At 42.9% G+C, this 23,999-nt stretch overlaps 1 protein-coding gene across 8 annotated transcripts in view; it reads left to right on the forward strand.

Annotated features, from left to right (window-relative positions):
* Positions 1-14,752, forward strand: part of SLX4IP (SLX4 interacting protein) — a 343,277-nt gene extending 328,525 nt beyond the window's left edge. For all 8 annotated transcript variants that reach the window (XM_029593534.1, XM_029593540.1, XM_029593533.1 and 5 more), the window contains one exon: positions 12,775-14,752. In XM_029593534.1, the coding sequence (XP_029449394.1) occupies positions 12,775-13,552 (778 nt within the window). In that variant the 3' untranslated portion in view covers positions 13,553-14,752. The remainder of the gene's footprint in view (positions 1-12,774) is intronic.
* The last annotated feature ends 9,247 nt before the right edge of the window (positions 14,753-23,999 follow it).

The raw sequence follows: 23,999 nt of genomic DNA on the forward strand, positions 1-23,999 counted from the left end.
ACATCCTGCTGTCCTCGGAGAACACCTGTTACAGGTAAGCACTGCTATATCTTCAATCGCCCACAAAGAATATGGGAGAGCATTCCATATTCAGGGAGGCCCTGCAGGAAAAAAATGTGAGACGCCTAATTTCAGACAAACAGAAGATTACCAAGGACTGATGAGTCCTCAAAATTGCACTTCTCCCATCCCTCAGCATCGCACCAATATTTAGCCTTCAGTCCGGATCCATCTCAATCGACCTAGTTCCTTATCGGGGTAGAGTTGCTTCACAGTTGCTCTCAAAGAACTTAGCAAAGGGTTCTACTCCAATAACTTCCTTATCCCTAAGAAATCATGGGACTTGAGCTTTAGCCTGGATTTAAGAAGACTGAACAACAGCCTGTTTTGGAATAACTCCAAAATGAGCTACCTTCACATTCTGTTCCAAACCCAATCAGTTGTGGATCCTTGGTCCGGAGGGTACTCACCGGGGAGATGTCCAGATGAATTCCCTTCCGGGAGGTGGAGCAGTAACTCAATACAGGCGCCAGGCAAGACAAAGTCCAGTTCCAGGCAAGGTCGAGGCGGGCGGCAGACAAGGCAAAGTCCAATTCCAGGCAAGCGGCAGGGCAGGCAAAGCAAAGTCCAGTTCCAGGCAAAGGTCAGGGCAGGCGGCAAGCAAGCAAAATCCAGTTCCAGGCAAAGGTCAGGGCAGGCGGCAGGCAAAGCAAAGTCCAGTTCCAGGCAAAGGTCAGGGCAGGCGGCAGGCAAAGCAAAGTCCAGTTCCAGGCAAAGGTCAGGGCAGGCAAGGCAAAGTCCAGTTCCAGGCAAAGGTCCGAGCAGGCAGCAGGCAAAGCAAAGTCCAGTTCCAGGCAAAGGTCAGGGCAGGCGGCAGGCAAGGCAAATCCAGGAAGGGTCAAGGTAGGCGAAGACAAAACAGAACACTAACAGCACCAGGAAAACCTTGTTGCAAAGGCAGAGAGCTTTCCCGGGGAGAGGTTTAAATCTCCCCAGGCGTCTGACGTCACCTCCGGGGCCGACCCGACTTTCCCGCCTCGGCCCCTTTAAGGGGGCAGGTCCTGCCGCGCTCTCCCCGACACTGCTTTTCGGATGTGGGGAGAGACGCGCCGCAGCCCGCGCAATTCCGCGGCCGCCCGTCAAGGGACCTGTCTGGCCTGGTAGGAGATCCCGGCCGGGAAACCCCTCGGCCCGGGATTGAAACACATCCTGCCCTTCATTCAAGCGGGAGACTGGATGTGCAACTTGGATCTGAAGTATGAGTAAACACATACACCCATCCATCACTCTCCTTGAAAATATTTGTTTTGTTTATGGATTTCTCTCACTACCAATACGACGTCATCCCTTTTGGGCTTTCAGCAGCCCTGAGGATCTTCATGAAATGCCTAGCAATAATGGCGACACATTTTTGTTCCCAGAGAATTTGTCTCTTTCCTTACCTGAACAACTGGCTAGTGATGGGTCCTTCTGGTGGACTCCCTAAAAAAGATGATCCAGCTCCTTCAGTCATTAGAATTCATAATCAATTTCTTCAAGTTGAACCTTGTTCCTATCCAAAGAATCAAGTTCATCAGGGCATGAATAGATTCCATGGAGGAGAAAATGTTTCTCCCATCAGAGTGGCTGTTCTGCCTTTGACCCTTTAATCCAGAACATACTACAAGCGGGATCAAGTCCTGGCCCGAGAACACCCGGTTATCTTGTGGCATATGGCATGCCTCAATGTGATGATTCTCCAGTGGTGTGTCTGCATTAAGTGAGATCAGTTGCTTCAGCCCTTGTTGCATCCTGTGAGTATCTGTTGTGTCAGTCAGTGCCCAACACCCTCTCTCCGCCCTCCTTACCTCTGGCGCCTCCCTCTCCATCTGTGGAAAGATTGGCTGCCACGGCGTTCTCCTGCCACTTGCCCTCGGGCGTTCCCGGACCGACTCGACGCTGCATCCACCATGTTTCCTGGAGACCTAGGGGCACGCGCGGCCCCGATTGAAGTACCGGCATTGGCACGAAACTCGGGGCCATCCCCCGAAGATGACGTCACTGGCGACGGATATTTAAGGTCTTGGAATTTGCTAACACATCGAGTTAGCAAGGGTTTCACTACCTAAGCTACTCTGCCTCCTCGGACTTACCAGAGGTACCCGCTCCTCGGGGGCCTCTCTCTCTCCTTGTTTTTTCAGGTGACAGTTCTGTTCTTCGGGCCGATTCTGACCACACTAGCATGATCTCTTCTTCCCGCGCACGCACCTGATGCTCACCACTTCCTCTTCCGGGCAGTGGGGGGGTGGGGGGGGCGGGAAGAAGAGACCATGCCGATACCGCCGACTCCAGCTGTCCTGCCGCGTTCCATCCGGGCTGACAGCATTTTAAGCCCGGGCGGAGGAGGACCGGGGAGCAGCTGGGTCAGCGGGGGACCGGGAAGTGTGGCGACACCTGCGTGTTCTTGGCGACACACCGGTTGAGAACCACTGACATACAGTAATAAAACATCAAAATTATAAAATTCCTGCAAAGTAAATCTAAAAACAGAAACATTCAAATCTTTAATCATAAACCTGTTTATACAGCCAAGTTTTGATCATCTTCTTAAATTTCAAAAACTACCCTGTGCAAAATTAAAGCAGCAGAGAGTTCTATACTAGAGGAGGGAGTGATACTGGAAAATACCTTCTTTTATCCTCTCCAAAATAATTTCTGTTGGTGAGAGTAAGCTCAGTACTTCCTTTTATGATGATCTTAAAGTTTTGTTTGGCTTATAGGGCATTAAAAGGTTTGCAAAATAGTTCAGCTTTCCCTAGGTAAGGCTTTAAACTTTAGACATAGTTACTTAAAAATTATCAGACAATGAAGTGGCAACCAATGTCGTTCTCAAAGTAAAGGTAATACATTATCAAATTTGAAGTGCCAAATATAGTTCCTGCCGCTGTATTTTGTAATAATTGAATTTGTTTCAAGTTACTTTCTATATACATAGAATTGCAATAATAAGTTCAAGATAAAATGAAGACACTACACAACATTTTCAAGTCTGACTTAGCCAAAAAAGGGGCCAACTTACGAATCATTTGAAAGCTGTTAAAAAAAAAAAAAAAAAAACAGGTCTCAGTGCATCATCAGTCAAGATGCATTTCTATGTCAATGCAGTTTACCATATTCAAGTGCATGACAAACTGATCCCCATACATCCTCTAGTGTTGAAAGTTCATGAGAGGTATTTTGGCATATGTCATCTTCGGTCACTGGTGCCCTGGGATCTCAATTTCTTTGACACAATTAATAAAGCCACTTTATGAACCATTAGTCAGCTTCTTTAAAGTTTCTTATGTGGAAAGTGGTGTCCCTAGTAACTATCATGTCAACTAGAAGAGTCAGCGAACTGCAAGCATTAGTTCATTACTCTCTGTACCTGCAGTTTTCATCCCAAGTTTCTACCAAAAGTAGTTTTGGCCTGTCATCTAAATGAAGCCATTGTGTTACCCACATTCTTTCCAAGGCCTCATGTATATAAGAGGGAGAAGGCACTCCATTCACTGGATTATAAAAGTGCTTTGGCCTATTATCTAAAGAGGACAACCGCTTCGTTGGGCTTTTCAGCTGTTCATCTCATACAATCCTAACAGACTTGGAATAGCATTGCCAAGTGCACATTGTCCAACTGGCTGTGATTTGGTCTGCTACACAGCCCCTCCCCCCACCAGCAGAGGTTATCAGCAAGCCTTGCTCACAGCTGCTCTAGCCACCCTATTGCTGATCCCATGGAGTGGCAAATCCAGGTCTACTTAACCCAGCCTGTCCATTCCCTCGGTGCCTCTTCATTTTGACCTTGGCTCCTTGACCTGGCCATCATTGCCTTGCTATTCTGACTTGCCTTACGGCCTACCTCTGCTTTCTGGCCTGTCTTGCAGCCTACCTTGGCCTCTTGCCTTGCTCTGTGGCATTCTGGCCTGCCGGCCTTGCTCTGTACCCTTCCAGGCCTTCTGGTCTTGCTCTGCAGCCTTTCAGGCCTTCCTGCCATGCTTGGTTGTCTCTTGGGCTTCCCTAATCTGCCTTGCGGCCCTACTAGGTTCACTTAGCCAGCCTTGTGCCCTGTTTGGGCTTTCTTGTTTATTGTTGCCTTGTCTAGTCCTGTCCTTTTCCAGTCCTTGTCTTTTTCTGACCTTCTCCATTCCTTGTCTAGTCCTGGCCTTGCCCTTGTTTTCTGGCTCAGCCTGCCCTTGTTTCCAGTCCTTGTCTCCAGCCCTGCCTGTATCCAGCTCCCAGCCTGTACTTTGTTCCAGCTCAACCTGCAGGAGAAGTGGCTGGTAGAGGCAGAAGGCCCAGATAGTCCCTGCCCCTGAGTCTGGCCCTACTCCTGCTGGAGGAAATCCAAGCCCTTCCTGTCTACCCCATAACACTGTATCACACATTGATATGCTGTAGCTGGCATCCAGATCACAGACTCTGTCAAGGCTCATCAAGTAAGAACCATGGCTACCTCAGTGGCTTTTCTAAGAATTGTGTCCATTGAAGACATCTGCAAAGCTACAACTTGGTCATCAGTTCATACATTCACAATCCATTACTGTATAGATAATCTGACAAGAAGTAGTTTTGGGCAAGCAGTTTTGCACAGCCTGTTTAACTAGTAACTAGTAATCCTCTCTCCACAAGGGGTCTGGGTTGCTTTTTCAGTAAGTGTTCCTCCACGCATCCCTCAGCTTGGGACTCCCCATATACCATGGCTAATTTAGCCCTGCTTGTTGATAGAGAAAGCAAGTTTGCTTACATAAATGTGGTTCTCCGTAGACAGCAGGATGAATTAGCCATGCTTAATACCCACCGGGAATGTTTGGCACCATTGGATGATGTCACCCACATATTATGGCTAATTCATCCTGCTGTCTACGGAGAACCCTGTAAGCAAACTTGCCTTTTAGTTTCGTTTCCATCATCTTGCTTATTTAAAATGTATTTTAAATGCAAAACCCTTGCATCTGTTGTTTTTGCAGATATAGAATCAGGTTAGTGGATTCACATTCTCCTGGTATAGATACACAATGTCTTGCTGATTGTCACACAATCTGTTGTCAGTGTTTGGGAGCAGGTCATGATACATACTAATGAAGACTTAATGGAGGATGTCACCTTAAACTGTCAGGTCCCAACAAGAAAAATTCTTTGCCTATCTGGCTGAGAAGTCTAAATCCTGTTCTACGTTAGCTCGGAAACATGCTGAAAAGACCCCCAGGGTCTATGAAGAAATCCAATGGCAACCAAGCTCTATAAAAGCAAATCTCAGCTGTTTTAATGAAAATTTGGAAACAGGAGCAAGGAATTGGCCTCTTCTAAAAAGCTGTCAGTTTGAAAAGGTTTAAAGGATTTGATTTATAAGTTAAGGCTAAAGAATTTAAAATACCACCTGAGGCCCTGATGCATATGTACTTGGAACGTTCAACGCATAGTTCAGAAGGCTTAGGTGTGATTGGGATGTTCCACACTGGGAGAATCCCCATTCTCTGTAGTTAATCTCAAACTGCCTTGGACTCCTAGCAGTTTCAAACATCCCCTCTGTAAGAATCTCCATGGATCCACAGGACGAAACTGTAAAACAAGGGTCCCCAAACTATGGCCTAAGGACCAGATGCAGCCCTTGCCTTAATTTCATATGGCTCCCAGCAGTGATAGCAGGAGCATAATCTGGCCCAAAGCAATGATGACAGAAGAAGCTTAATCTGTCCTGCAGTTGTGGCAGTGGGAGTGGGAGCATATTCCGCTGTTACCGCTAGCTCAGATACTTGAAGACAGAAGTGAAAGTGGCAGCACATCAGAGCAACATGAGCAGACTATAATGGTGCAAGACCACTACTAATTGGCTGTGTTATGCATTGCTGGCATTAGTGCTGCTAATACAGGGGGAGCCACTTTGGCCGAAGACAGGCAGAAAGGCTGCAGCACAGCCATAAGGAGCTTTCAGCAATGTAGAGAGTGAATAGGCCATGGGGAGGAAGGCACTGGGTTCTGCAGGGCTGCCAGGAAAAGCCAGATAAGAATTTTACCCAGATAAGCCAGATAAGAATTGTGGTTTCTGTGCCACCATCTCTTGTGAGCTGGGAGAGAGGTCACATGGATATCATCCACTAAGGAATACAGGCTTTGGAGGCATAGAATGCCAAAATCTTTATTATCACAAGCCAGATACCAAGTCCAAGAGTCTCTGCCTGGATTAGGGTCTCCAGAAAGTATTGTTTTGCTGATCCCATGAATCTGGCATGTGCAAGAGAGGGGGAGGAAAGGTGGGGAAAAGGGATAAGAGAGGGAGGTGTGAGTGAGAGAGTACAACACACACAAATACCCCATTCCACCATTCATCCACCCTTCCTACCTCCTACTCCCCTAGGCAGGCAGATATTGGGGGAGGCAAGGGGCAATTACTGGGAGTGTGGCAGGATTGCCAACTTTAGAGAAATCTAGAAATATTATTACTGACACTCTATTTGCCACACCTGTGGGAGCTCTACCCCTTTCTGCCTCATTTCTCCACTATTTCAAATCAACAAAAAGGCCAGACATGGTTCTCCCCTCAAACCTTTCTCAGCAGACAACTCAGAAGAGCTCTCTCCTTCCCTTCACCATGGGCCCTCTAGGTGATTTGAAATGCTAGAGAAGTGACCCATCTTTTAAAAATTGCATGACCCCTGCTGTAAAGCTTTTCAAGCTGTTATTGCAGGGATATTCAATACAACTTATAAAATTAAGGGGGATGGAAGGCTGAACTGTGTGATTTGTGCTCACAAGCTGCACCAGGCATCTTTCTTCAGGTGCTATTCCAGATACCCACTTTGAATATATTGAGTATGTTTACATCAACATCAGTGAGAGCACCCACTTGCAGTTGCATCTAAATATTGCCTATATGATTCTTACTTTGAAGGGAACTATGTTGAAAATTGTTCTGTTGATGTTTTCAAACAAGAGTAAATCTGTACCAGCTTATCTTGATTTGCGCTAGATTCAAAGATAAAATGACCTTAAATATCCTTGAGTTTGAAGAGGTTGTTTCTATGCTTTCATGCTAGTTTAGTTCATCTCCTAGCCCACTGTGTCTTAACTGTATGCCTATCTGTATTTTAGACTCATAGCTTCATAGGAACTCTTCATCTGATGGGAATTGTCTTCAGTGTTCCAGTAGAAATTCTGTGATAAGTGTTCTATCAGATCCTTCTTGTAAGAAAAGGATAAATGTTATCCTTCTGAGATGCATACATCTCTTCATCTGTCAAAAGATTGAGAAAGCCATCCCTTTTGATTTGGAAAGCAGGAAGTACGTCACAAGTGATTGAGTTCTTGGAGCTCATTATCCCTAAGAATATAGTGATTCTCCTATAGGGGTGAAATTCTTCTAAGCATACAACAGTGAGACCTGGAGTTTATCATATCTAATGATCTTAAGATGGCCAAACAGGTAGACAAGATGACAGCAGAAGCCAGAAAGATGCTTGGGTGCACAGGGAGAGAAATGGTCAGCAGAAAAAAGCAGATGATAATGCCCCTGTATAAGGAGCTGGTGAGACCTTATTTGTAATACTGCTATACAGTTTTGGAAACCATACCTTCAAAAGAATATAAACTGGTTGGAGTTGACCCAGAGAGTGGCTACTAAAATGGTCAGTGGTCTTTAGTCTAAAGCATGTGGGGTTAGACTTAAAGATCTAAATATGTATACCCTAGAGGAAAGGCAGGATAGGGGAGATATGAAGAAGACATTTAAATAGCTTCAAGGTTTCCATGCACAAGAGGTGAGCCTCTTTTAATGGAAAGGAGGCTCTAGAACTTGGGGTCATGGGATGGGGGTGAAAGAGGATAGACTAAGGAGTAATCTAAGGACATATTTCTTTACAGAGTGTTGTGAGTGTGTAGTGGACTCTTGGGCCGGCCTGGCGGAGACTGGAAAAGGTGGACCACTGTCTCCGTGGAGAGAGGTGCAGGCCAGGAGGCAGACACTGGACCAGGTGAAGGAGTAGGCCTTCACCCTGGAAACCCGTACTCCCCAGGAGGGGCCCGTGGGAGTCGGGCTGCTGGGACTTAGGAGATCAGTGAAGATGTCTTCATCCTGGAAGGCAAGACTCCCCCGGGAGGAGCCCGTAGGAGTCCGGCCGCTGGGACTTAGGAGATCAGTGAAGATGTCTTCATCCTGGAAGGCAAGACTCCCCCGGGAGGAGCCCGTAGGAGCCCGGCCGCTGGGCCTTAGGCGAGCGGGGACGCAGAGATGATGATCCGGGATCAAGGCAGACACCAGGCTGGAACTGAAGCAGAATACTGAGACAGGTACCTGGCTGGTACCGAAGCAAGGTACCAAGGCTAGCACCAGGCTGGAACGGAAGCAGGATACTGAGGCAGGAACCAGGCTGGAACTGAAGCAAGGCACAGAAGCAGGAACAAGGCTGGAACTGAAGCGAGATACCAACAGACGTTAGCAAACTCCGAGGCACACAGCAACTAGGAACCCCAAGGTAACCTCGTTGCAAGGCATCTAACCGAGGCAGGCGCCGGCCTTACATACCCACCGGCGTCTGATGTCACTGAGGTGGGCGGAGTATTGAGTGGCGGGAAAGGGCTTGCAAGTTCAGGCTCTTTGCGCTCGCGCCTAGGAGGAGGGCAGCTGGCTGGGGCGTCCCGGCAGCATCGCCCCCGCGGAAGTGCCGCCAAAGAACAGGCCCGGGAGCCGGCGGACCCCTGCAGCGAGTCCGAAACCCGGAAGATCGAGGTAAGGTCCCGGTCGCAAGTGCCGCGACCGGGGCCGCAACACAGAGAGAGAGGAGTGGATGCATGGAAAAGCCTCCCTATGAAGGTGGTGGCCTTCTAATCATTCCATCTGTGAACCAAACTACCTAGGAGAAGTTAGGGAGGAAGCCCCTATTGCAACTGCACTTTGAGTATTGTGTACAGTTCTGGTCACCGCATCTCAAAAAACATATAGTAGAATTAGAAAAGGTACAAAGAAAAGCAACCAAAATGATAAAGGGAATGGAATATTTCCCTTTATGAGGAAAAGCTAAAGAGTTTAGGACTCCAGCTTGGAGAAGAGACTGCTGAGGGGGAGACATGATAGAGGTCTATAAAATAATGAGTGGCATGGAGCAGGTAAGCGCAAATTGGTTATTTTCTCTTTCAAAACGTACAAAGGCTAGGGAACACATAATGAAGTTACTAGGTAGTACAATTAAAACAAATAGAAAATAATTTTTACTTAATACATAGTTAAGCTCTGGAATTTGTTGCCAGGAGATGTGATAATAGCTGTTAATGTAGCTAATTTAAAAAAGATTTGGACAATTTCCTGGAGAAAACATCCATAAAACATTATTGAAGTTGACTTTGGGAAAGCCACTGCTTATCCTGGGATACGCAGCATGGAATCTATTGGCCTTTTGGGATCCTGCCAGGTACGTGTGATCTGAATTGGCTACTGTTGGAAGAGGGATATTGGGCTTGATAGACCTTTGGTCTGACCCTGAATTGCAAATCTTATGTTCAATCTTAGAATGACAAAGGGCGGGAAAATAATCTTCAACACCATCCAGTAGGGTGAATAATTTATTTGTCCTTGTTTCCCATAAATAAATGCCACTCAAGTGCTTGATATTCCCAAAGACATTTTCTTTTATTTAGAAATAATTTGCAATTATTTACAAAAGAATAAGCAGCCAATTTACATTCATCCAAAAGAAGTTGGTTGGAATTTATCAACACAGTTCAGTCCTTTCCTTCTATACTTCTGTATTAAGAAGGGCAAAAACGTATTACAATCTCATCCACTGGTTACACCTCTGGGTCCATACAAGCAAGGAAAACTGTTTCATTTATTGTTTATTCCTCAAACTTCTGCACCACCTTTCCAATATTAGCTCAAAGTGGTTCACAGCATAATAAATACATAAAATAGCTATAAAACATGGAAATAAAATAATAATGAAAATAATAAAAATATAACTACCAGTTTCCCAATAAATAATCTAAAACTTATAATCTAATAAATAGTCACATAAAAACTTACTTTTAGCATAGTTTAAACAAATAATATTCTATAAGGAGCAAATCTTAGAACAGCGATAACGTCAAACTCAAGCCCAGCAAAGCATGAGAATAGCCCATATTAATTATTAAAAACAGTTTTAACACATTTAGGAGAATGCTTTTTCTGCCATTGCTCCTAAACTGTGGAACACCCTTCCTGATGATCTATAATCACCACAGAATTATTTATCATTCAGGCAGTGTGTTAAAGCCTGGCTGTTTATGAAGTTTTATTCTTGAATTATGATGGGTTAGTTGACAAGTGGAGAATAAGGAGTTATTGGAAGGGTGGTATACTGGATTTTATACAATAGATATGTGATTGATGCTATATCTTAGTAGATTTCTAGGATTAAACCAAGCATGATGAGATGTACTGGGGTTAAGGGGATGGTACATAAAGTTGTGCAACAGCAGATTAAAAAGCTTGTGGCTGTTAGGATTGTTTTAAAAATTTTTAATTTGCTGTAATTTATTTATTATGTAAATCACCCTGAGCTTTAAGAAAAAGCAATAAATATAAATAAACTGTTTTACTGTCAAATATTAATTTGCTTTAAAATGTGCTTCTTTAGGTAGTAAGTTCCACAAAATGTGGCAGCATACGAGAGCGATCGGTTCCATGTACTCTCTAATTTTACCTGGAGGAAAGGGAGCCTTCATCAGCTGACCTAACTGCCCCATTCAGAATAGACCTCATTAGCCTCTCCTTCAGATAACAGGGTACCAGATTATTCATAGCTTTCACTGTCAATAAAGCAATTTTAATTGGGTCCTGAAACAAATTGGAAGCCAAGGGAGGTTTTTTTTTCCAATGTTGGTCTAATATGATCTCTTAAACCATCACCAGCAATTAAGAACGCTTCGGTATTCTGAATCTTTTGGAGTCTAACTTTAAAAAGATAAACCACCCCAAAATGTGTTTTTGTAGTCTACCCAAGATATTACAAGGGCATAGATAGTTGAACACCGGACTTTTTCTAATAGAAAAGGGTGTAATTTACCGTTGCATCAGAGATGGAAAAAGGAGAATGTAGAAATAGCGGGTTAGTGACTCCATTGAAAGTGATGTGTCTATAAACCTGTGAATTAACCAATAAACTCACTCCATCCACAGTTGAATATTTTGATTTGAGTACAACTGTACGGAATTAGTTTGAGTTCCTTCTTATATTGAATACTTTTCATGTATTTCTAGCTCAATAGGTATTTGTGGTTTCTCACTCCTCTCCCAACGAAAGCATGATCACTGGCAGATCAAGAATGCTTATTCCAATGTATCTTGGTGATCTAGGACTTCTGTGAGATCAATACATAATTCAGTAGTCAGGGATTCTAAACTTTATAGGCATAAGTCTAGTGGAAAGCTCTCTTAATTCATTCATTCCACTCTACGGAGAGAGTCCCCTAATTTTCCTCTAGGGGTCTTCCATCTGCCTCTGGCAGAATTCAAAAAGCTTAAATCCAGAGGGAGACCAGGACTGTAATAGACTAGATATGTCTCAAATAAGACAAAGGGCCTTATAGTAATAATCCCCTCTTGGCAGGACTTTTAGGACCTTATTTCCATAAGCACATAAACTAGACAAACTCCTTTTTGGACATGGCCTTTTGTCACTTATTGCTTTACCAATCTGAGGCAAGCCACTCCTCTAGACAGGCTATTACCTTGCCAGTCAATGTTCAGTCTACCAGAAGCTCTTATTTTTAGGCAGCGAAGAAAGGTAAAAATGTATTTTGTGTCCTAGACCAAACTAATCTGGGTAATTAGAAATATCTGAAGGTTTTTTTTCCCATTTGTGAGCCTGTAGTAATATGGGGGGAGGAGATTGTTAGGTTTTTTCTGATCCAGTAGTTCCTTCTTTCTCCTTTTTCTTACAGCTCAATCAGAACCAGTGCCTGGATTGTGGTACTATGATCTGCAAGAATTTTCCCTTTATTTTAGCAGACCTTCCCTCCTACTGTTCCTAGCAGCCTGAAACCAGGAATCATACACTAGGGCTCCTTTGAAACCCTCTATCATGGGCTCTAAATTTGGACACCAGGTGTCATCCTTACTGATGACTTTGCCTCCGCAGTATCCTAACCCAACATAAGGAAGACCCACCTCAGCTGGTTTATTTTTGTGGTTTAAGCTATACTGATATAGCTTTTTTATCTCTATGTGTAGTTAACTTTACCGCCTTTCTGTTTTACATTTTTATCATATATTCTATTTAGAAACTGACACTGTGGTAGACTGCCGATGACTTCATCATCTTCTTAATACTTTTTTTTTTCAATTTCTTTCTGGAGAATATATTCTTACCTTAATTCTACCAGTATGCCTGATAAGCAGTTTTAATATCAGCTAAATAACAATTTAATATCATTAGATGTCCTGGGAGAAATTAAAACAACAAAAAAAACATGTTGAACCTAGAGAAATAGAATCTGCTTTGTTATGTACAGTGTTCTGAGTTTTTATTCAGCTGGTCTTGGAATTTGATACTGTAATACACTGTTGACCCTTAAGATCTGTAATGAATCTGGCTCAGCTAGTTGGAAGAAAACTTGAACTCCCTCACAAGTGAGTCATTAATATAAAGGATTCCCCTAGTGCAGTGGAAATTCAAACGGATAGACTTTGATAATATCCTAGCAGTCTTTCTGAAGTTGCAGAGTAGTACACTGAAATGAAAATCAGCTTTAACTTTTTATATATATTTTTTTTATCGACAGCATTAAAAAGATCAGCACAACAACCATGAAAAAAACTCTAGGAGCAGAGGACTACGAGACTGAGTACAGGAAGTGTGAACATCTAACTTCTTCCAATTCACAATCTGAAACAAAATGTAGGCATGCAGGACAGCCAATAAATGATTACAAAAATACAGCTGAGAGCAACTTGGAGCCTCCTGGTTCAGAAATGGAAAATTATGTTAATCAGAGACAGCCAGATGATGCTAGCAGCCAGCAAAATCCTCATTTTGTGGAGCGGTTAGAGGCAGAACTCTTAGACAGGAACAGTTCTTGGAGCTGTGAGTCAGCACCGCCAGACCCAAAACAAAGTCAAGGATCAACTATAATGCAACAAAAACAAAACAGACATTACTCTGAGGAAAAGCAAGACTTTTGCAAGAAAGCATCTTTTGGAAAGAATATATTTATCCCTTGGGAGATGGTAATGAAAGAGAGAAATGCCAGTTCTTTAATGCCAGCTACTGAGAAGTCACTGCTGAATCCCATGTCATCTAATGTTTTGGTTGAAGCCTCATCCAATGAAGAATTGCTTACTTTGAATTCAATCCCCTTAAGACCTGTTCTTATGAAAAATACCATGGAGCACACAAACCAAAACAAGCCAGCCACAGACACTCAAGAATTACCCTTAATTCCTACATCCTCTCATTTAAAAATTAACCATAGTCCTTTGGAAGAACTATTCCAAGAAAGCAAGAAAGGAATAGAAAATCAACCAAGAAGACTAAAACTGCAGAGATTTAAGAAGTCCTAGAGAGAAAATCAAACAGTATGCATGTATGTGATAAACTATTTTAATGTTTGGGTGCATTTTTTAGGAAAGAGGGTTTTGCTTTTGAAGGACAAAAAAGCAGATCAGTGTCTGAATTAAAATTTGTAAGTTGATCATATGTGTATAATTTCAGTAATAACAGTTGAATAAGTTTATGTGCATATCAATATATTATATATGGCCAAGGATTAACAACAATCCCTTAGTCAATCAACTGTCATGTAAACTATAATTTTTGTTCTGTTTATGAAAGTAGGTCCTGTACAATATACTCTCAGGAAGGCTTTAATGGACTTCCTTCACAACTTCTGAGGTCAGTGAGTAGATTTCTTTAAGGCTTATTTTACTCATTTGACTCCTTACCATATCAGCCAGGCAGCACTTGATATGTACCAGTGACACAAAATTAAGGATGCTGCACAGTGAACAATAACTTAGTGGAACAATCTGGAAAAAATTATATTTTGGAAGGTATGCAAGCCAAACCAACAGTCTAATAAATACCCCACTCACTGTTGATGAGTCTTGGGAAGCTTTCTCAAGTGTCTGATGGCTGCCATCTTGTGATGATGAAAAGTAATTCAAAACTGTTCTGGTTTTATATATATATGAGAGTCTGTGTGTGTGTGTGTGTGTGTGTGTGTGTAGAGATCAAGTTTGCAGCAAGAGAGTAGGCATTTCCCTTAAAAATTCCAGATTTAGCAGGATTTATTGCATTTTGACACAAACTAGTCTACACCCCTATAAACTGATTTACAAGAGATTTTATTTTCTGATTAAATGAATTTAGATTGCAATTTAATTTAAAATTTATAGCTAAATGTGATTTATTTTCCATTATATTGTAATAATTATTTGCTGTATTTTAGAAATACATATTAATCATAATTTGTATCATTTTCATTTTTGTTTAATAAAGTATCTTTTATGGGTCATATGCTTTATGTAAATAAAAATAAAAAGCAACTTAAATGTCATAACTTTTGCTAAATCTGATAGCATGCTCTCTAGATGTGTCAGAGCATGAAGCTCTTGATCACTGGTCCTACAACATAACATAATCCACCTAGTTTAAAAGCTTTTGAGCAGGTTTTGTCTTTCACAAGGATCTCTTTGATATAAAATGTCAAAAGGCATTTATTTTTACAGGAAGCTCTGCACATTGGTGTATATATATATATATATATATATAAAAAAGCCTTCATAGTTTCTTTTGCCGGTATATTTTTTGCCTCCCTTGCCTTATGCGTTTTTTTTTTCTCTAACTCTGCAAAGTTCATAAAGTTGGTTGCATCCAGAATGTTTTTAAGATACTAAACTCCATTCGACTAGTGCTTTCAAGCCCTAGTTCTCTTCCTTATGTGTACGATTCTGTTCTATTTTTAAATTATTCCTTACTGGGGTTGACTTCTGCTTGAAAGATCCCAAAATATAAATTATATACTTTAAATTATTGGTCTCTTTGTAATGTTTTTTTTTTCTCTTTGTTGAGGCTCTTTTGACAGTGAAAGAAATAAAACACAACAAAGTAAATGGGACTGTAGCAAAGAAGAAAGATAAAGCTGTAGTTTGGTCTGTTTTGAATGTCACATAAAGGTGATACTAACCCCTAATTTAAAAAAAAGTTTTCTGTCTTGTGGCTAGTTGTGAATGAGTTATCCTTGGATGCATTCATTTGTTTATTTTCAATTTATAATGTTCCTGTGTTAGGTTTATAGGCTCCTATTCAGTGCTGATATTGTCACTTAAACAGAACCTTTTATTGAAAGCTGCAAAAATGAACCGTCTACCACATTCATATGAAATTCTATTCAGGTAGTTTTTGATCTTGCTGCTTCAATTAGAAATCCATGGTCAACTACAAAAAGTACATATGAAAAATTGAAACTATGCGAATTAACATTGTGTATGGAAGATGTTTGCTTTACAAAAGAAAAGAATGAATAAAGTGCCCCTTTTAAGTGCAATGAAATGGTGGCATGAGCTCCAGCAGTTAAATTTCGGTAATTCCATTCCATAGGCTTAGTTTAATGTGCATGTGTACTAAATGATTCTTTATGGAGGCTGGTTTAAAGAGTAAATTCTCTTAGGGGGCAATTTTCAAAGGAATTTCTGTGCATAACAACATATATTATAGTAATTTTTAAAAGTCCATTTACGTTCTTAAAGTGCACCTACTTGTGTAAAACCTATTGACAATTCAACACAATATATAGTAGCAATTTTCAAAAGCCCACTTATGCATGTAAAACCCAGTTTTAAGCACGTAAATCATTTTGAAAATTACAACCTTAATGATATCAGAAATGTTGATGAATGAGGATGCCTGTAATTCTTTAAGGTGTGTGTGTGTGTACATACATACATATATATATTTATTTATTTTTTATATATATATATTTGTATCTCTATATAGGTATGTTTGAATGTGTCATGGCCAAGCTGGCTGATTTAGGGATGCCCCCAAGCAGGGGGAGAGCAAGAATCAAGAGCAGGCAGTTAAGGTGTGCAGTCTTCTGCTGGAGCAGGGAAGACCAACATAGATCCTTCTGCCTGACCAGCCACCTTCCCAGCCATCGGAGGGTTCAGGTTGAACCCTCCGGTGCTGGTGGCTGGCAGATCTTCTGGAGGGCGGTGCCCCTGGTCAAGAACAAGAAGTGCACTGGCAAGACAGGGCAGACAAGGAAAGAATAAAGAGAGAGGGCAAGACAGAAACAGAGTGCATGCCAAGGAATACACAGGTGAGCTAGGCCACCAGGAGACCTAGACAGGACACAAGAAGGCTTCAGGGAGACCCATAGGGAACAGGAGGAATTATAATGTGAGGGAGGTTCTTATAGGGCTGGCCTTGCTGCCTCATGCAGCCTTCAAGGTGGTAGCTAAGGTGGGTCTGAGTATAGCCCAGTGAAGGCCTTTGCTGGCAGTGGGTGGGGACTGTCTAGCAGCCAGATTTGTGACAGTATCCACCTTTTAGGAACTCCTCCTCCTCCCGGTTCCCACATGGCATGGGAGTTTCGTACATCTGGATTGGAGCAAGGTAGTACTCTGGTACCTGGATCAGAGGAGGAATCCATTGGGAGCAGCATTTTGAGGATTACAGGTTCACCTTGGGACAAAGAGTTGAGCACTGTGGGTAGAGCCAGAAATGAAGACAAGAGTGGATCTTAGAGTAGCCCAGTGATGGGCCCTGCTGGCAGGAGGGCTGTGTAGCAGCCATTTTTGTGACAGAATGTATGTAGATATTTGGAGGGAAGTTTGAAATTACAAAAGAGAATACTGAAATTGCTTTTTTTCTGTCAATAAGCAGGCTGAATTAGACATCACATGTGTAGGTGACATCCTCTGGTGGCCCTGAAAGGACTCTATCCTAGCTAGTAGAGCTACGAGGCATTACCTTGTGAGCCATCTCAGTCATTTTTTCTCCAAGCAGAACATGGATATATACTCACTGGGGCAGATTTTCAAAGGGGTACGCGCGAACCCCCCGAAAACCTGCCCCAAGCTCCCCCTGCGTGCGCTGAGTCTATGTTGAATAGGCTCGGCGGCGCCCGCAAGCCTCGGAATGCGTGTAAGTCCTGGGGCTTTGCTAGGGGGGCGTGTTGGGGGGGGCGGTGCGATGTTCAGGGGCGTGTCGGGGGCGTGGCGCCGGCCCGGGGGCATTTCGGGGGCATGGCCGAGGCATCCGGACCAGCCCTCGGGTCGGGTGATGGCGCACCAGCAGCCCACCAGCACGTGCGAGTTACGCCTGCCTTGGGTAGGCGTAACTTTTCAAACAAAGGTAGAGAGGGGTTTAGATAGGGCTGGGGGGGTGGGTTAGGGAGGGGAAGGTACGGGTGGGGGGTGGAAGGAAAGTTCCCTCTGAGGCCGCTCCGATTTTGGAGCGGCCTCGGAGGGAACGGAGGCAGGCTGCGCGGCTTGGCGCACACAGGCTGCCGATTTTGCACAGCCTTGCGTGTGCCAACCCCGGATTTTAAAAGATACGCGCGTTTCTATCAAAATCCGGCGTACTCTTGTTTGCGCCGGTCGCGCGAACAAAAGTACGCATGGGCGTACTTTTTTAAAATCTGCCCCACTCTGTATATTTTTTCTCTAAAAAATTGTATTTTCTACCTCCGTATTTACCTTTTATAGTTTCCGCGCTGATTCTGCAGCACCCACAACAGCAGTTTTCAGTGCTGCTACTAAAAAAAAAAAAAGAGAGGAAGAACTTCCCTCAGAAGCCTTTCCTCCTCAATACCTCCGCCGGACTCCAGCACCGTCCCCCTCGCACATCCTCCTCTGTCGGGGCTCCCTAGGCCCAATCGGGGCTAGAGCCCGCTCGCTTACTCCACGAGCCGTGCAGAGGAGGCAACAAAGATAATAGAAAAAGAAAACCTAAACAAAACACCCGAAAGGAACCCGCATCGACCTTAGAGCAGCGCGCACACGGTGAGTCAGCCGCGCCTCCTGAGAGGCACTAGGCCAATTAGAGGGCGGCAAACAGGACTTTAAATTGCGGCGACTCCCTCCGGCGGCCCTCTTACCTCCGCCGGACTCCAGCACCGTCCCCCTCGCACATCCTCCTCTGTCGGGGCTCCCTAGGCCCAATCGGGGCTAGAGCCCGCTCGCTTACTCCACGAGCCGTGCAGAGGAGGCAACAAAGATAATAGAAAAAGAAAACCTAAACAAAACACCCGAAAGGAACCCGCATCGACCTTAGAGCAGCGCGCACACGGTGAGTCAGCCGCGCCCCCTGAGAGGCACTAGGCCAATTAGAGGGCGGCAAACAGGACTTTAAATTGCGGCGACTACCTCCGGCGTCGCACGCCGGGCGTTGCGCGTCCGAAGGAGCGCGTTCTAAGGGGCCTGCCCCTTAGCGCGCCCCTTGGAGCGTCCCAGAGCCAGGACCGTTTACTCGTTTACCTTCCAATCAGGGACTATTTACCACCACTACCTCTGGATCCTTTTAGAATACTATACAGTCAAGAAAACACCTCCAAAGGCAATGGACACACCACAGCCTACTTATTAGAGTACCAAGCATATTGCACTCTTAACCCTAGCAATCTCTGGTATCCTGATCTAGCATTCTGCACTTCAGCCTCCAGCACGCATCCTATCAGCATCTAGCAACCACTCATCCAATTCTTCATCCAGCAGCCACTCATCCAATTCTTCTTCCAGCAGACTCCCATCCAATTCTTCATCCAGCAGACTCCCATCCAATCCTTCATCCAGCAGCCACTCATCCAATTCTTCATCCAGCAGACTCTCATCCAATTCTTCTTCCAGCAGACTCCCATCCAATTCTTCACCCAGCAGACTCCCATCCAATTCTTCACCCAGCAGACTCCCATCCAATTCTTCATCCAGCAGACTCTCATCCAATTCTTCATCCAGCAGACTCTCATCCAATTCTTCATCCAGCAGACTCCCATCCAATCCTTCATCCAGCAGCCACTCATCCAATTCTTCATCCAGCAGACTCTCATCCAATTCTTCATCCAGCAGACTCTCATCCAATTCTTCATCCAGCAGCCACTCATCCAGCAGCCACGCATCCAGCAACCACTCATCCAATTCTTCATCCAGCAGACTCTCATCCAATTCTTCATCCAGCAGACTCTCATCCAATTCTTCTTCCAGCAGACTCCCATCCAATTCTTCTTCCAGCAGACTCCCATCCAATTCTTCATCCAGCAGCCACTCATCCAATTCTTCTTCCAGCAGACTCCCATCCAATTCTTCTTCCAGCAGCCACTCATCCAGTTCTTCATCCAGCAGACTCCCATCCAATTCTTCATCCAGCAGCCACTCATCCAATTCTTCATCCAGCAGACTCTCATCCAATTCTTCATCCAGCAGCCACTCATCCAGCAGCCACGCATCCAGCAACCACTCATCCCATTCTTCATCCAGCAGCCACTCATCAAATCCCTCTCTACTATTAAACCAATTCTAATATACTAACAGCTCTCAAACCCATGGGCTTCCCAATTCCAATCCTCCATCACAGGACCTATCCCACAGGAAAACATTCCTTGATCTCACGCCCACCTACTTACAAATCCCTTATCCCCATCATGATTTCCCCATTTACCCAAACTTTAGGCTTAGCTCTTTTCTCTCTGATACTATTCAACGCTCAATCTCTCTCTAAGAAAACACTAATTCTTAATGACATTCTCCTGGACAACAATCCTGACCTCTGCGCTATCACGGAAACATGGCTTAAACAAACGGACACAGCACTAATAAACCAACTTCCAATTCAAAGTTACGATATTTTCTCCATTCCCAGAAAGAAAAAAAGGGGAGGAGGTATCCTCCTAGCAGCCAAAAAAGAGTTAAAATTACTCCATTCCCAATTAGTTCACCCTCAAAAATCGAAACAGGCCTATTCAAATCAGACCATCTGCAAATTATTCTAATCTACGCCCCCCCAGGCCTGCTGGAATCCAATGCATCACCCATACTAGAATTAATAGCAACTCACTTAAATCTAGATCGCCCTACCATAATACTGGGCAATTTTAACCTACACGTCGACGACCCCATTCGCTCAACTAATTGCGAAGCTTTCCTAACCGCCATGTCGGCTTTAGGCTTCAAACAAATCATAAACAAACCGACCCATAGAGCAGGCCACACCCTGGACCTTATATTTGTTAACTCAAGCATATCACACTCAACGCCACCCACATGCAAACCAGTCCCCTGGTCAGACCATACTTTAATATCTTCTGCCTTTTCGGTGGAACAATCAAGCAAAAAATGTGTCCCACTTCCAGAATTTATATACAGGAAATCCTGCACATCAGAGGAATTACACAATCATCTGGTCCCAGAACTCCCACTCATAGACATCACCTCAGCCAACTCAGCCCTTCACTCTTGGAACAAGATAACAGAAACAGCAGCAAACAAACTCTGTCCACTGGCAACAAAAAAACTCAAGCAGAACACTTCCAAAAAACAACCTTGGTTTAACGAAGAACTTCAAAAACGCAAACACTCCCTCCGACAGAAGGAAAGCAAATGGCGGAAATCACCAACACCGACTTCCCTCTCCGCTTACAAACTCGCACTACACCAATACAAAAACGCCACATTAAAAACTAAAAGGGACTTCTTTGCACAAAAGATCCACCACATTATCTTCGATTCCAAAGCCCTATTTTCCTATGTATCTAACTTAACACAAACCATTACTCCTGACATCCCAGCAAACCTGGCACAAGAAAAAGCTGAGGAATTGGCCCTCTTCTTTAGCAACAAAATCTCCAACCTGATAACACAGCTGAGACCCAACACTTCAGATCCATCAAACCTATATTTCCACCACAACAAAGACACTTCTCTACAATCCTTCGAACTATTCTCTATATCAGAGATACTCTCTGCATTGAAGAAAATGAAACCCTCATCACACCCTTCAGACCACATCCCTTCCAAACTTCTCCTGCTAATACCAGACACCATCTCTAACGCTCTGACAGACATCATTAACTGTTCACTAGCACAAGGAATTTATCCTGACAACCTGAAAATTGCATCCATCAAACCGCTCTTAAAAAAACCAAACTTAAACCCCAATGATCCTACCAATTTCCGTCCTATATCAAATCTCCCGTTCAAAGCCAAGGTAATGGAAAAATTGGTTAATTCCAGACTTTCAGACTACCTCGAAGAACATAAAATTCTGTTCCCGACCCAATATGGTTTCAGGAAATCTTTAAGTACAGAATCACTACTAATTTCCCTGACTGACTACCTTATCATGGGCCTGGATAAAGGTCAAGCTTACCTGCTAATCCTCCTGGACCTCTCAGCTGCCTTTGATACGGTTAACCACTCCATCTTACTAATTCAATTAGCAAATATTGGAATAACAGGAACAGCTCTATCGTGGTTCAAATCGTTCTTAGGGAACAGAAAATACAAAGTTAAACTACACAACAAAGAATCTCAGCACTACTCTTCCTCCTCAGGAGTTCCACAGGGCTCCTCACTCTCCCCAACACTCTTTAATATCTACCTGCTCCCTCTTTGCCAACTTCTAAACAAGTTAAACCTTAAACACTATCTATATGCAGATGACGTCCAGATAGTCATCCCCATCAAAGAATCCTATACTAAAACTCTTGAATTCTGGGAATCTTGTCTTCAAAAAATTGACGGACTCCTATCCAACCTAAATCTAATACTAAACTCTTCAAAAAGCGAACTCCTCCTAATTTCCACCGAAAACAGTAACACAGACACAAATCTACCACCCAATTTACAAACCCCACAAGTAAGAAACCTAGGAGCTATCTTCGATAATAAACTAAACCTTAAATCATTCATAAATCAAACTACTAAGGACTGCTTCTATAAACTTCAAGTCTTAAAAAGAATAAGACCACTGTTTCACTTTCAAGACTACAGATCAATTCTCCAATCAATAATATTCGCTAAACTAGATTACTGCAACTCTTTACTATTAGGTCTTCCCTCTTCTCACACTAAACCCCTTCAGATGGTTCAAAACACGGCTGCAAGAATATTAACAAACACTCGGAGAAGAGACCACATATCACCAATTCTCAAAGACTTACATTGGCTGCCAATTCACTACAGAATTATATATAAGTCCATAACCATTATTTACAAAACCATACATCAACACTCTCAGCTCAACCTTCAAATTCCTCTCAAAAAATTTACTTCCAATAGACCAATCAGAGAGTCCTACAAAGAATCCTTACAAGTACCACATTCCAAAACCATGCGACACATAACAACCAGAGACAGGGCTTTTTCCACCGCAGGACCAACACTGTGGAACTCCATCCCACCAGATTTGCGACAGGAACCCTGCCTCCCCACATTCAGGAAAAGACTCAAAACGTGGCTTTTTATGAAAGCATTTCCTGACCTAAACTGAACTTTAATCAGTCTTTGACTAGTCACTCTGACTTTACCTTAATATAACAATTAACTCCACAGCATTAGGGCAATTCGTTATCACCCCAAATGCATAGATAGGCATATATGTATCATATGTATCTAGTTTAAAACCCCTGCTTCTTTTCTCTGTTCCAAGTTATATTACTCCCTTGTTTTATTGTAACTGCAACTCTTAACTTTCACTTGTATATTGTTTACTATTACTACTACCTTTATAATTTATGTTATTTATTGTTATTTATTGTTATTTATTGTTATTTATGACCTCTTGTTACCTCTTCACTTGTTAATTGTAAACCGACATGATGCGATACCCATCGCGAATGCCGGTATAGAAAAACTTTAAATAAATAAATAAATAAATAAATAAATAAATATGTCAATCCAAAAGAAAAAATAGAAAACGAGTGGTTTCAAAAACTGCATCTGTGATAAGGTAATGTCACTCATGGACAGCCATGAGCTGTCCTATCAGTGCCTTGGCCCAGAACATGACCAAAAGAACTGCTATGCCTGTGAATGAATGTTCCTTCGCTCCTATCATTTATTTATTTTAAAAATTCTTATATACCACCGATTTCAGAGTTCCGTGTTGGGTAGTTTACATTGTCAAAATAAAAGCAAGCAATACACAAAAACAACAACAGTTTAACAAGACAAAGTGATAAAATATATTAATAGGCAATAAAATATAGCAACAAACATCTTGCAATGAGTAAAAACAGGAGGGTTCGACGAGACATACCTTGTCCTTATGTTCTTTCCATTGAAATTTAGAACTTGATGTGTCTAATAAGGCTTCATCAGTGAAAGGTTCATATAGGGGGGTTTATGAGGGTTGGGGAAAAGGTTCCTAGTTTATTATTGCAACATGGAACTGTGGTTTGAGATTGTAAACTGTAGAAAACTTAATAAAGATGTGTTATTTAAAAAAACAAACAAACAGGAGGATTCGGCAAAATATACAAAACCAGCAGTAAGAAATTAGTCACAGGGAGTAGGCAAAAGTTTAAGTGAAAGCCAGTTGGAAGTAATGGACTTTCAGCTGCTTTCTGAATGTATGGTAATCAGCAATGTTTGAAAGACACAGGTAGAGCATTCCTCAGTGGGGTCTGCATTAGAAAAGGACCTGGCACAAATGGTGTGCAAATAGCAAGACTTTAATACCTCAGCATCTGTTTCTGAGTGGGATTCCACCTTAAGTTCAGACAAAATAGCTCCACTAGAGTCCATCAGCATGAGAAAAATCAGACCACCAGCCTGCTCTTAAATTGGTCTGTCAATCTCAGAAAATGCGAACGCAAATGGCAAAAGTATCGCACATTAGAATCGGCATCTTTAAAGCTTTACTAAACTCCTATTAATCCCAAACCACTGAAGCAAAAAAGGATTTTTACTCTAAATAGATACGCGACATTGGCTAAAATCCTAAGGCTCTATTTTCTTTAGCTAAGAAAATTGCACATCCATTAAATCATCCTCTGCTGATCTTCCTTCT

This window comes from Rhinatrema bivittatum, chromosome 3 (genome assembly GCF_901001135.1).
Source record: "Rhinatrema bivittatum chromosome 3, aRhiBiv1.1, whole genome shotgun sequence".
Classification (NCBI taxonomy): Eukaryota; Metazoa; Chordata; class Amphibia; order Gymnophiona; family Rhinatrematidae; genus Rhinatrema; species Rhinatrema bivittatum.